The sequence below is a fragment of the Rattus rattus genome, chromosome 1, assembly GCF_011064425.1.
Source record: "Rattus rattus isolate New Zealand chromosome 1, Rrattus_CSIRO_v1, whole genome shotgun sequence".
Classification (NCBI taxonomy): domain Eukaryota; kingdom Metazoa; phylum Chordata; class Mammalia; order Rodentia; family Muridae; genus Rattus; species Rattus rattus.
Window position 1 is genome coordinate 19814596 of NC_046154.1, and position 13841 is coordinate 19828436.

The 13841-nt window shown below is 48.9% G+C and overlaps 1 protein-coding gene across 1 annotated transcript; it reads left to right on the plus strand.

Annotated features, from left to right (window-relative positions):
• Positions 1 to 10750: 10750 nt before the first annotated feature.
• Fam43b (family with sequence similarity 43 member B) lies at positions 10751 to 13166 on the plus strand. The gene has a single exon (XM_032895587.1). It carries the CDS (start codon positions 11219 to 11221, stop codon positions 12209 to 12211), a length of 993 nt encoding a protein of 330 aa, XP_032751478.1. The 5' UTR covers positions 10751 to 11218; the 3' UTR covers positions 12212 to 13166.
• Positions 13167 to 13841: the final 675 nt, after the last annotated feature.

A 13841-nucleotide genomic window follows, 5' to 3' on the forward strand; every position in this document is an offset into this window, starting at 1 on the left:
GCCATCTTGGACGCCAGACACAGCACGTGTCTCCTCAAGTCTGCCCGCTCATCCCAGCAGTCTAGTTTTGAATTTAGCACTCACTTGATAAAAATTATCCTATGGGAGTTGGAGAGATGGCTCAGTGGTTAAGAGCACTGGCTGCTCTTCCAAAGGTCCTGAGTTCAAATTCCAGCAACCACATGGTGGTTCACAACCATCTGTAATGAGATCTGATGCCCTCTTCCGGTGTGTCTGAAGACAGAGACAGCGTACTCACATAAATAGAATAAATAAATCTTTAAAAAATATTTAAAATAAAATTCCTGTGAAGGCAGAATTCCACATCATGATGGTGGGGGGGGGATGAAGTATTTATTCTAGCTTTCTCATTTGGCAGAAGAAACATAGCTGAATGCATAAATAAATACATTTGAGTTAATGAATGGCTGTGCATGTATGTATGTATGTATGTATGTATGTATGTATGTATGTATCTACCTACCTACCTACCTACCTATCTATCTATCTAGAAGATTCTCAAGAGACCAGGCTGGTCATGAATTCACTCTGTAGCAGGTGATCTTAAACTCTTTTTTTTTTTTTCTTTCTTTTTTTTTTCTTTTTTACGGAGCTGGGGACCGAACTCAGGGCCTTGCGTTTGCTAGGCAAGCGCTCTACCACTGAGCTACATCCCCAACCCCGATCTTAAACTCTTGATCTTCCTGCCTCTATATCCCAAGCGCTAGGATTGCAGGTATGAGCCACCACACCCAGGCCGTGTGCTGGGGATGGAAGCCAGGGCTTGTGCATGCTAGACAAGCGCTCTACCAACTGAACTCCGTCCCCAGACTAGTTGTGGTGTGGGTTGATTTGTCCTATGAAAAGATCTCTCTCCGCTTAGCCTGGAACTTGCTACATAAACCAGATTGGTCCTGAATTTAAAGTCATCCTCCTGCCTCTGCTTTCCCGGTGCCTGAGATTAAATGTGTCAGCTCAACTGTGCCTGAGTTTCGAGCACACTTACATTCCCAGGATGAATAATAATGAGACCCTGTGTGCATGACCCCCAAGTCTTTAAAGAATAAATTAATCTATTTTTTTCTTTGAGATCTCGCTATGGAGCCCAGGTTGGCCTCTAACTCCAGGCTGCCTCAGCCTCCTGAGTAGGCTGGACTACAGACAGGATGCTGCCACACCCAGTCACTACATGAACCTTGAAGACAATTACGAGGCATTAGAAAACCACTAAGGAAAACTGAGATGCTCCCACGTCCTGCCAAGCCTCACATCACAGCAAGAAAGGAAGGGAAGAGGCAGATACGGGTCTTGTGGTAGTAAAAAGAAGATCCACCAACAGCCAGCAGGGGGAGCTCCAAATACCCGCCCCTACCTGGTGCCTCTAACTTGGGCCATTCAGGACTGACCCAAAGAACCTCCAGGCTGAAGCTCCAAGACACAGCCTAGAGAGAAACCGGGCTTTGTGGCTCCATCCACACCTCAGGATCATCCACCCTTTCCTTGAGGTGGCAAACTAACGTTGAGCACCCTCGGGACACCAACCAGCCCTGAAGAACTGAATACATGTCCTCTCTGCTTCTAATATCTAGTCAGCTCTCCCTTCTCTTGGATTGGATTACAGTGGATCTGGAGACTGGATTACAGTGGTCACTAGGCATTTTAGGAAAAAAAATGTAGACGTTTGATTCATCTTTAAATATACAAGAAAACAGAAAAGGAACCCAGGAAGATCGATGCAAGACACAGAAGATTAAAAATAAAAGACAGCTATAATTAGAAGTCTGCAAAGAAAAATATTGAGAACTCAGCAAGGTTGAAAAATCAACATGCAGGTCTGGAGAGATGGGTCAGTGGTTAAGAGCACTGACTGCTCTTCCAGAGGTCCTGAGTTCAAGTCCCAGCAACCACATGGTGGCTCACAACCATCTATAATGGGATCTGATGCCCTTTTCTGATTTGTCTGATGACAACTACAGTGTACTCATATACATAAAATAAACCTTTTTTAAAAAAAAATCAACATGAAAAAAATCAGTTGGGTTTCTCTCTACCACCAATGAGCAATCTGAAATGGAAATTAAAATAATTTCATTTACATAGCATCAACCCCCACCCCAAAGCTTAGGGAGGGGCTGGGGAGATGGGTCAGTCCATAAAATGTCTGTTGGATGATGATGAGTTCAAATCTCCAGCATGCAGGTGAAAACTGGGTGTGGTCTGTAACTCTAGATTTCAAAGGGAAGAGACAGGCAGGTCCCCTGAGCTCACTGGCTAGACAGACTAGCCAATCCGTGACCTCTAGGCTCATGAAAGACCTTGTCTCAAAAGTCAGGTGGAAATGGATAGTGGAAGACACCAACTTAACCTCTGGCCTCAACACATCTGCATGTGAATACACACATACACACACACACACATACATACACACACATACACAAATACATACACACACATACACAAACATATACACACATACACACACATACATACACATACATACATACACACACATACACACACCTACATACACACACATACACACATACATACACACATATACATACACACACGTACACACACACACACACCCCATACAATAAAATGTTGACAGAGTAATTATATAAATAAATGGAAAGACACCCTGTGTTCATGAATTACAGATTTAGTATTGTCAAGATATCAACACTGTAGAACATTGGTTCTCAACCTGTGGGTCGTGACCCCTGTGGGTTTGCAAATTGGATATCCTGATTGTCAAATATTTACATTACAACTCATAACAGCAGCAAAATTATAGTTATGAAATAGCAGCAAAAAAACATTTTACGGTTAGTGGGTCACCCCACACAAGCAGGGGTCTCAGCATTGGGAAGGTTGAGAACCACTGATCTAGAGCAACCCACAGATTAAATGGAATCTCTATCAAAATGTCAATGGATGCCAAACAGCAAAAAGAAAGTCCAGCAGGGCCTGGTGGTGCACTCCTGTAATTCCAGCCCTTGGAAGGCAGAGGCAGGAAACTCAGAAGCCAGCCTGGTCTACAGAATGAGTTCCAGGTTAGTGTACAGGACTCAGGAAACAGTTTGTGGGAACTGGGTTTTTTTTCTACCCTGTCTCAAAAACAAAACAAAACAAAAAAGAAGAAAAAAGAGAAGAAGGAAGGAAAAAAAGGAAGGAAGGGGGTTGGGGATTTAGCTCAGTGGTAGGCGCTTGCCTAGGAAGTGCAAGGCCCTGGGTTGGTCCCCAGCTCGAAAAAAGAACAAAAAAAAAAAAAAAGGAAAGAAGGAAAGGAGGAAGAAAGGAAGGAAGGACAGTGTTTTGTGTTTCAGAATTTTACTATAATGGACTGGAGAGGAAGCTCGGTGGTTAGGAGCACTGGCGACGCTTACAGAAGACCTGGATTCAGTTTCCAGCAACCACATGGGGCTCACAACCATCTGTAACTCTAGCTCCAGGGAATCCAACGCCCTCTTCTGACCTCCAGAGATGCCAGGCCCACAAGTGTGGCACACAGACCAAACGCTCATATACATAAACATCTTTTAAAACTGAGTACAAAGCTACAGAAGTCAAAACAGCATGGCACTGACTTAAAAAGCAAAGCATGGACCACTATCTCAGACCACATACCAGAATTAACTGAATTAGGTCAAAAGTCTAAATGTAAGAACTAAAACTACAAAATTATCAGAACAAACTTTAGTATATGCAGTATCCTGAGACTGCATATGATAATAGTTTTATTTTAGTACAGCCCCCAAAGCACAGGCAACCAAAGTAAAAAAAATAGATACATTGGAATTAAACTAAAAAAAAGAAATCATGCAGAGTGTGGTGACAAATACCTGTAAAGCCACTGCTAGAGACTGAGGCAGGGGGATCACGAGTTTTAAGAAAACCTGGGCTATACAATGAGACCCTGTATCAGTAAATCAGTAATGTGGACCTGTGAGTTGGCTCAGGGGGTGATGGTGCTTGCCCCCAAGTCTAGTGACCTGAGTTCAACCCAGGAACAGTAGGGTGGAAACAGAAAATCAATTCCCACAAACTGTTTCCTGAACCCTGCACACTAACTGTGTAGCACAGGTGCCCCACCCCAAGATGAATGTCATTTTTAAAACAATTAATTTAAATTTATTTATTTATTATAAATTAATTAATTAAAATATATAAATGAATTAATTTAACTAACACTTATCTATTAAAATATATTTTAAAACAATTCATCAAAATGCATTACATATGTATAAAATAATTAAAGCACACATTTATTTAATAAAACATTGAAATGTATGTGCATCAAAGGACACAAATGTCCCAGTAAGAAGACAGCTATAGTGAGCTACCTGGCCACCCATCAGGATAGCTACAATAAAAAGAAAGAAACAAAGAAACAAAGAAACAAAACCAACCAACCAAACAAACAAACAAAACAAAACAAAAAAAAAAACAGAAGCCAGGTAGTGGTGTCAAACGCCTTTAACCCCAGTGACAGGCAGATCTTTGAATTTGAAGGCCAGTCTGGTCTACAGAGTGAATTCTAAGCTATCCAGAGGTATATGATAAGACCCTGTGTCCAAAAAATTTAAAAAACAAAAAGTTTTACTCAAGCAAGGAGATGAAGCATAGGGGTCATGAACAAGAGATTCAGAAAATCTGATCCAGGGCCTGGAGAGATGACTCAGTGGTTAAGAGCACTGACTGCTCTTCCAGAGGTCCTGAGTTCAAATCCCAGCAACCACATGGTGGCTCATAACCATCTGTAATGAGATCTGATGCTTATGGTGTGTCTGAAGACAGCTACAGTGTACTTACATATAATAAATAATTGTTCTAGAAAAGAGGAAAAAGAAAAAAGAAAATCTGATCCAAAAGAAAGAGAGAGAGAGAGAGAGAGAGAGAGAGAGAGAGAGAGAGAGAGAGAGGGAAATCCCCAGGGCCTACCCAGTACAATGAGGTCCCATTGCCACAGCTGTCCAGGTGTACAGAGTTACCAATCCAGATGGGACCCCAGGGAGGATGCCTCCAGCTGTGGTTCACAGAATCACAAAATTAGAAACGTCACCCATGTGTTCAACCAGGTCAAGAGATGCTTGCGGGTTCTGTTAATGAATATGAGGATAAATTAGTGACGGGTGTATAAGGAAGTCTGTTTTAAAAGTAAGGCAACTACTAACTTCTTTTAAAAACACAGAAAGTCATCCAACAAGGGAGAGGGCATCATTGCGCACTTTAGGGCTCAGCTTTGAATGTTGTTTACCCACGACCCATTAAACACTAGCTACTGGTACAACAAAAACAACAAAATGATCTAAGTAGCATAGAATAGGGGCTGAAGAGATGGCTCATTCAAAACAGTGCTTTTGCAGCAACCTCTAGGACCTTACTTCCATCCCTAGAACCAACGCAAAAGAGCCAGGTACTGTGGCATTTGCTTATACTCCAGCTAATAGGGAAAGGGAGAGAGAGAAGCATCCCGGAGGGTCACTGGCCAGCCAGCCTAGCATACTTGGTGAGCTCTAGCCTGGTAAGAGACACTATCTCAAAAATAAACACAAGCCGGCCATGGTGGCTTTAATTCTAGCACTTGGGAGGCAGAGGCAGGGAGAACTCTATGAGTTTCAGGGTCAACCTGGTCTAATCGTGAGACTCTAAGTAAATTAATTAATAAATGAGAAAAGATAGAAAGTTCCTGTAAAGGGTCTGGCCCCTACACATATGCATACTCACCTATGAGGGCACACACACACACACACACACACACACACACACACACACACACACATTTGCACACATGCAGAGAGAGAGAGAGAGGGAGGTAAGTGACAATAATCCTATCAAATCATGTGCTAAAATAGGGAGGTGATTTTAAAACAGCACAGTCTAAATTAGAAATGTTATTTAGAAATGGCAGCTCCTGGGCATGATGGTGCCTGCCTTTAATCCCAACTTTCAGGAGGCAGGTAGATCTCTGTGAGTTCAAGACCAGCCTGGTCTACATAGAGATCTCCAGGTTATCCGGAGATGCATAGAGACCCTGTCTTATTGTGTTTTATTATTGCTATGATGAAACACCATGACCAAAAGCAACTTGGGAAGGAAAGGGTTTATCTGGCTTACCCTTCCACATCCATACTCCAACTCTGAAGGAAGTCACGACAGGAACTCAAACAGGACAGGAACCTGGAGTCAGGAGCTGACACAGAGGCCATGGAGGGGCCCAGGAATGCCAACTCCCACAACCGGCCAGAGCCTCCCATGATCAACTCCTAATTAAGAAAATGCTACAAGCTTGCCTACAGCCTGATGATGGGGAGGCACTTCGTCAACTGAGGCTTCCTCTTCTCCAATGACGCTAGCTTGTGTCCAGTCGACATTGAATTAGCCAGCACAGACCTTGTCCAAATTAATTAATTAGTTAATTAATTAATTAATTAATTAAAAAAAGAGGCTGGGGCCTGGGAGGAGGGCTTAAAGATGGGCAGAATAGCTGAGTGATGATCTATAACCCTGTGATTTTTGCTGCCTGCCCAGCTCCAGTTTGGTGAGAGACCCTACCTCAAAAGAGTAAGAGAGAATGCCAAAGCTTCTGTGTGAGTGTGTGTGTGTGTGTGTGTGTGTGTGTGTGTGTGTGTGTGTGATGTATGTAAGTGAATGGTTGCGTGTGCAAGAAATGTGAACACGCATAACAAAATGACGTATGAGATGTATGAGTGTATGAAAATGACTGTCTTTGGAATTGAGACTAAGGAAGAGTAGGGTGAGTGATTTATCATCATCATCATCATCATCATCATCATTAGTATTATTATGCCAATACCAACAATTTGACTTTTAAAAGAAATATAAAAACCACACATACGAGAGGAATTAAAACTAAGCAAAGTAGAACATAGCCGTCTAGGAAGGTGACTGGCTCTGAGTCTGGCTGCTACTCCTAGCAACGAAAGCTTCTGGAAAGCCCCGAACTCTGCTATCATTCACGGCTTCACCCTGCATATGACTGGCCATGAGGCTGCGTCTGAGGCAGCTGACTCTTCTGAATGAATGGAAGAACTGCAGGACACGCAAGATCACTGAGCATTGAAAGGGGGTCTGAGGCGGAACCTGGGGAGGCAGAGAATCCAGGCTCAGAGGCCTGGATGAATGACTATCCGCGTGCAGGGGGTTAGCAAGACTTAATAGACTAGTTAACAATACCGAATGCTACCTGGGGGACGGAAAGAGAGCCTGGTGGTTAAAAGCATATACCAGCTCTTGCATGAGATCCAGATTGTGTTCCCAGGTTGGGGATTTAGCTCAGTGGTAGAGCGCTTGCCTAGCAGGCGCAAGGCCCTGGGTTCAGTCCCCAGCTCCAAAAAATAGAAAAAATAAAAAATAAAAAAAACAGATTGTGTTCCCAGCTCTGTCCTTGGGTGGCTACAACCACCTGTAACTCAAACTCCAGGGGATCTGAGGTCCTCCTCTGGCTTCCAAGAGCAATGCACCCAAGAGCACATTTCCATACACGAATACACATAATTAAAAAGAAAATCTTTTCTTTTTTTCTTCAAAGTATTAAAGTATTGCCTTTGCTATGATTCCCTGCGGTCCCAGATGGGCACATGCTAGAAGATTTTTTAAAGGCAGCGGCAGGAACAGAAGCCACACCCACAGCACGGAGGAAGAGGAGCCAGGCTGGGAATGGAAGGGGGGCTCTCCATGTACAGCCTCTTCTCGAAACACCTCCATCTCAAGTTCTCTAGCAGGCAGGAGCTGCCAGACAAAAGGCAGATGACACTTGGAGCACTCTTTCTCCTATTTTCTCATTCTCCCCCCTCCCTCCACCTCCCCCACTCCGTCTCTGACACAGGATCTCACTATGTAGCCCCGGCTGCCTTAGAACTCACATAGATCTGCTTGCCTCTGCTTCTCAAGTGCTGAGATGAAAGGCTTCCTCTCTGTAGCCGACCAAGGAATGGTCACTTAAAAAAAAAAGAAAAAAAGAAAAAGAAACAAAATGAAACAAAACACCCAAAAACCAAAATAAATGTTTTTCAGCCAGGCACGGTGCTGGCCACCTTTAATCCCAACAACTTGGAGTTCTGTGTTCTGGGGCAGCTGGCTTTAGGAAGAGAACTCCAGGCCAGCCAGGACTACTTAGTAAGACCCTGTCTTTAAACAAAACAATACAACACACTGTTGCTTATCAGTAATTTAAGTCAATTATGTCTTAAGTTAACTGCAGCACAGGAGAGAAGCAGACACTCTCCCTTAGGCAGAAGAAACTTTTCCCTCTGAGGCTTTTGCTTAAAGCCACTCCCACCTACCCCCGGGGGAAGGAAGGTGACAGCTTGGTTTGGAAGGTGGCCTCGGGGACCAGCAGAATTTTAGGAGTGGCTTTTCAGATCAAAAGCATACAAAGGCTTTCTTTTTCTTTTTTAAACTTATTTATTTTACTTATATGAGTACACTGTAGCTGTCCTCAGACACACCAGAAGAGGGCATCAGATCTCATTACAGATGGTTGTGAGTCACCACGTCACTGCTGGGAATTGAACTCAGGACTTCTGGAAGACCAGTCAGTGCTCTTAACCACTGAGTCATCTCTCCAGCCCACAAATTCTTTCTAGATAGGGATTTGGTTGAGTTTGGATCTCTATTGGCCTAGAGGCCAATCTGGCTCCTCGAATAGCTTTTCATTATCCCCCACCCTCAGTGAGCCTGACTCAGGAAAATGAGGCCACAGCTCAAGGTGAGGACTGAGGAAGGCATTCCCTCTTTCTGTAAATTCTCATCACAAACTGGTCTCGTTTTTTGTAATCAGCAACAGGTAATAAAGACATGGCCACATTCAGGGTGAAATGAGTCCAGGGTGGACCAGACAATTTGCCGGTACCCCCAAACTAAGACTACACTGCTAAGCCATGTCCTGTCCTTTGTCATCTGGGAAGCCTCCGGTACCCTTCCCTTTGCCGAAGTTCTTTTTGTAAACTTTTATTATTGCTGTGGGAGGGAAGTACACGTGCTATAAGGTTCATGTAGAGATCAGAAGGCAGCTCTGTGCACTCGGCTGTCCCCTTCTGCCTTTCAATGGGCTCTGGATCAGACTTAGGTTACAAGGCATATGTGGCCAGAGCCTTTTTGGTTTTTTGAGTCTGTGTCGCTCTACACAGCCCTCGCTGGCCTGGAAATCACACCATAGACCAGGCTGGCCTTGAACTCACAGAGATCTGCCTACCTCTGTCTCTCTCGTCCTGGAATTATAGGCATTCACCACCACCACCTGCTTTCTTTAAAAATATACAATTATTGGACTGGAGAGACGGCTCAGCGGTTAAGAGCACTGACTGCTCTTCCAGAGGTCCTGAGTTCAATTCCCAGCAACCACATGGTGGCTCACAACCATCTGTAATGAGATCTGATGCCCTCTCCTGGTGTGTCTGAAGACAGCTACAGTGTACTCACATGAATAAAATAAATCTTTAATATATATATATATATATATATATATATATATATATATATAAAATTCTCATTCTCCCAGGGATTCTGAGGCCAGCCACTCACCATCCCTGCTTGGCAGCCCCAGATGAGCACACAGCCTTGTCGCTGCACCTACACGCATTCCAGAGTTCAGCTTGGTTTTGAACTCGGCCAGGATTAGACCTGAGCTCCTTCCTGACCTGGTGGGCACCTCCCTATGACCTGTCTGTCCCCAGGACCCAACTAAAGAACAAGTGTTGGTAGTAGAAAGTCCTCAGGCCATGGGATCTAGGGCCCACATAAACGGAGTCCCGGAATTCTGGGAGCTTGAGGTTTAAACTCAGAGAACAGAATATGTGTCCTGACACAGGGTCTTTTTTTCCAGAGCCCCTCCCCAGGAAGAACCAGTCACTCCCCAGAGGATGGAGACAAGTACCTGGACTCTATGCAGAATGGCCTGTCTGCATAGAATCGGAGGGAAGAGGGAGGGGGAAAGCGAGCACTGGGGTCACTAGGATCTGAGTGACCCATCTCCTTCCAACCATGTGACCCTGAACTGTCTTGTCAGAAGGATCTGATGAGATAGTGAATGCCAAACACTTGGGAACTCAGAAGGCGTCTCTGCAGAGAAGACATTATCAGTCTAATCTTCAAAGATCCGGAGGCTACACTGGGACCGGAAGGAGAGCTTGCCTGCTGCAATTCCCAGACTCAGGTCTGCTCTGGAAACCCCTCCCCGCCACCAAGAATCCTCTCCTGTCCTGAACATCAGCGGCTGATGTGGTGTGACCGGTCAATCTCTCAGCTCAGGGGAAGCAGCCTAGCCCACGACCTTGGAGGAAGCTGGGAGAAAGCTTCACCAAAAGGCAGTACTTTTCCACTGCCCTGCTCGGCCACCTCGGATGGCTTTATGCTGTGCAGAGAAGAGGCGCAAACGGCACCAGGTCCCAGCAGAAACCCACCCCAAATCTCTGCTCTCAGCTCTCAAAGATGGGGGGAGGGACGCTCTGTGGGTGAGGGGCAGCAGGCAGGAATCCTAGAAAGAGACGGGGCTCTCCCTGGGAACTTGGAGCCCACCAGTGAAGCTGAAGTAATTTGCATCCGTAAATCCCTCCGCAATATTTTAGGGGATTCCTATTCCTTAGCTGCCCCCCTACTCTTCATCCTTCCAACGAGAAAGCTTAAAACAGTTCCAACGCGCCTGTGCTGGGTCTTGGGAAGCGCGAGTCTGCGCGGAGGGGGCGGGAGGTAGGGAGGGGACAAGAGAGCTAGCGGTACCGCCCGGTGATGTAGGCAGCTCAGGGAGGTGGAGTCGCGACGCCTGAAGGAGTCCCCACCGCAGCCGTGCTCTTGGTCCACCTCATCCAGCAGCCACCAGCCCCTGCTCTAGAGACGTCCCTGCCGCCGACTCGGCGGCAGGGACCGTGGCAATCGCTCCTATAGTCGGGCCTGGAGGACATTTATTGCTCCAGACCCTGTCCCTCTTTGCTTCCCAGACGGCTGGAGTCATTCCCGGGGGGAAGCAGTTCCGAGCCGATCAAGCAGCCGCACGGGCATCTCAGTGGCCAGCCCGGCTGGGAACCGGGCATCTGCGAAGCCAGCCCCGCCGGACACTGGGCATCTCACGCATCGCTGTCTTCTTCGGCCGCCGCCCAGCTTGTCGCAAGTCCTGGGCGGTGGGCTTCTGAGCACCTCTGGGGCTCTCCAGGACCCAAGTGAGCTCCCTACGCTCCCAGCCTTTTGGGCCGCCGCGATGCTACCCTGGAGACGGAACAAATTCGTGCTAGTGGAGGATGAGGCCAAGCGCAAGGCGAAGAGCCTGAGCCCCGGGCTCGCCTACACGTCGCTGCTCTCCAGCTTCCTGCGCTCCTGCCCGGACCTGCTACCGGACTGGCCTCTGGAGCGTCTGGGCCGCGTGTTCCGCAGCCGGCGCCAGAAAGTGGAGCTTAACAAGGAGGACCCCACCTACACTGTGTGGTACCTGGGCAACGCCGTCACCCTACACGCCAAGGGCGACGGCTGCACCGACGACGCCGTGGGCAGGATCTGGGCGCGCTGCGGGCCGGGAGGGGGCACGAAGATGAAACTGACCCTGGGTCCGCACGGCATCCGCATGCAGCCGAGCGAGCGCGGCTCCGGGGGCTCCGGGGGCCGCAGGCCGGCACACGCCTACCTGCTACCGCGCATCACCTACTGCGCGGCGGACGGGCGCCATCCGCGAGTCTTCACCTGGGTCTACCGCCACCAGGCGCGCCACAAGGCCGTGGTGCTGCGCTGCCACGCCGTGCTGCTGGCGCGGGCGCATAAGGCGCGCTCCCTGGCCCGCCTGCTCCACCAGACTGCTCTGGCGGCCTTCAGCGACTTCAAGCGACTGCAGCGCCAGAGCGATGCGCGCCACGTGCGCCAGCAGCATCTCCGTGCGGGGGGCGCCGCCGCTTCGGTACCCCGGGCTCCATTGCGCCGCCTGCTCAACGCCAAGTGCGCTTACCGGCCTCCGCCGGGCGAGCGCAGTCGCGGGGCTCCGCGGCTCAGCAGCATCCAGGAGGAGGACGAGGAGGAGGATGCGGAGGAGGAGGACGCCCAGGATAGTGAGGGAGGAGCCCTGCAGCGCGAGCGGCCCGAGGTGCTCAGCCTGGCCCGGGAGCTGAGGACGTGCAGCCTGCGGGGTGCCCCGGCACCACCGCCACCAGCGCAGCCCCGCCGCTGGAAAGCCGGCTCCAGGGAGCGGGCGGGCCAGGCGCGCTGAGAGCGCAGGGCTAGGACTCGGGGCCCTAGACCCGGCCCAGCAGACTGACCCGGACTCCAACCTGGCCCTGCCCGCTTCCACCCCCCTGATCCCTGGCCTGCCGCTCTCGCGGTCGCTGTAATGGTCGCCTTGCTCCTCATCCTAGCTCAGGGTGAAGTAGGATATACCCTTGATTGTTGGGGGGTGGAGGGGAGTCCGTACATCCCCACACTGGGAGTTTCCCTGGCCTACCACTGTGGAATTGCCCTCCCACGCTTTATGCCCAGTCTCTGCCCACAGACCAACCAACCTGCTCTCTTCCCAAAACGGCCTCTCAGGAGAAAGGGAACGTCTGGAGGGTGGGTTTGAATCCACCACCTACCTGGTCTAGGTTAGCAGTAATGGCCCTGCCCTTGGTCTCTTATTCCCTAGGATAAGAACCACCCTGGAGGGATTCCTGATAAGGAAGAGTGTGTAGAGGCTGGGGAGAACTGAGGTCAGCTCCACCAAGGGCTCCCACCCTGGACCATACATGCAGGGACAATTCTTAGTCCGATTCTCTCCTTGGAAGGCTCCTGACGTTTCACGCCTCTAAAGGGGACTGGGATGGTCCTGTCTCCATGCAAAGGACAGAGTGAGACAGGTAACAGCCCTGCCCTAGGCAGCTATCCAAGCCTCTGCCTTGGCTTCCCTACCGGACTCTGCTCATCCCCTCTCTGCAGACAGAGAACTGGTCTACCAAGAGGCAACCTCCAAAGGAGGTAAGGACACATGTCCCAGACAAGCCAAGGCTTTCAAAGCAAGCAGGTTCCGACCACAGCCTCACGTACACTCAGGCTGAGGGAAGAAGAGGAACTAACACGGTGGGGAGAGTGAGCCCCTGCCCAGGTGTCTCCACAAGGCCATCAAAACCCAAAGATCTATGTCATCTACTGATCATTGTAAATAAAGTGGATCTGCTTTTTCAGGGCTGTCACTCCTCCCGTGTTGTGTTTGTGAGGCCTGCTGGGGGTGAGGTTGTCACCACAAGGCCCAGATAATAGCCCTTTTAAGCATCCGTGGCCACCTCCCGTGATCCCTGGCTTGAGGATTGCCGCTTGAAAACTGTTCCCGGAATGTCGGGGGAGGAGGCAGCAGCATATGCTTTGTCTGAAAACTGCACCAGCCAAGTCCTAGAGGAACAGCCCCTGTCTATCCCATCAGTCTGTCTGTCTCTTGCCTCCCACCATGTCTGTACACTAGGCACTCGCACTCGCATGCAAGTCTCTGGGGCATTTGTGTGGGGGCGGGGGGAGTGTGTGCTGGGTTAGGGACTTCTCTTTAACCATGGCTGTGTCACAGCCTGTGATATAGACCACGGCCCCACCCGGTTCGGGGAGGAGAGGAGGGCAGGGGGTTGGAGAGGAGAGTGAGCAGCTCAGATTTCTTTTGAAAGACTGGAGAAATGTGTTGAGTCCCTGGGGGCAATGAGTTTTGAGCCCTTCAGCCCTGGGGTGAGCTGGGCGCTGGTCTCGGAGCTACTCAGCGTTGATGAGGAAAGTGACAATCTTGCCTTGGAACAGGGGCAGCGGCCACCACATCATGGCTGAACCCTCACAGGGTCAGAGGTCGGCTAGAGAAAAGCCAGGGCTGGTTCTGCACACCAATGACT

What these genes read in the sequence shown, in the direction of transcription:
- Fam43b (XM_032895587.1), top strand. Translation starts at nt 11,219, where the DNA reads ATGCTACCCTGGAGACGGAACAAATTCGTGCTAGTGGAGGATGAGGCC.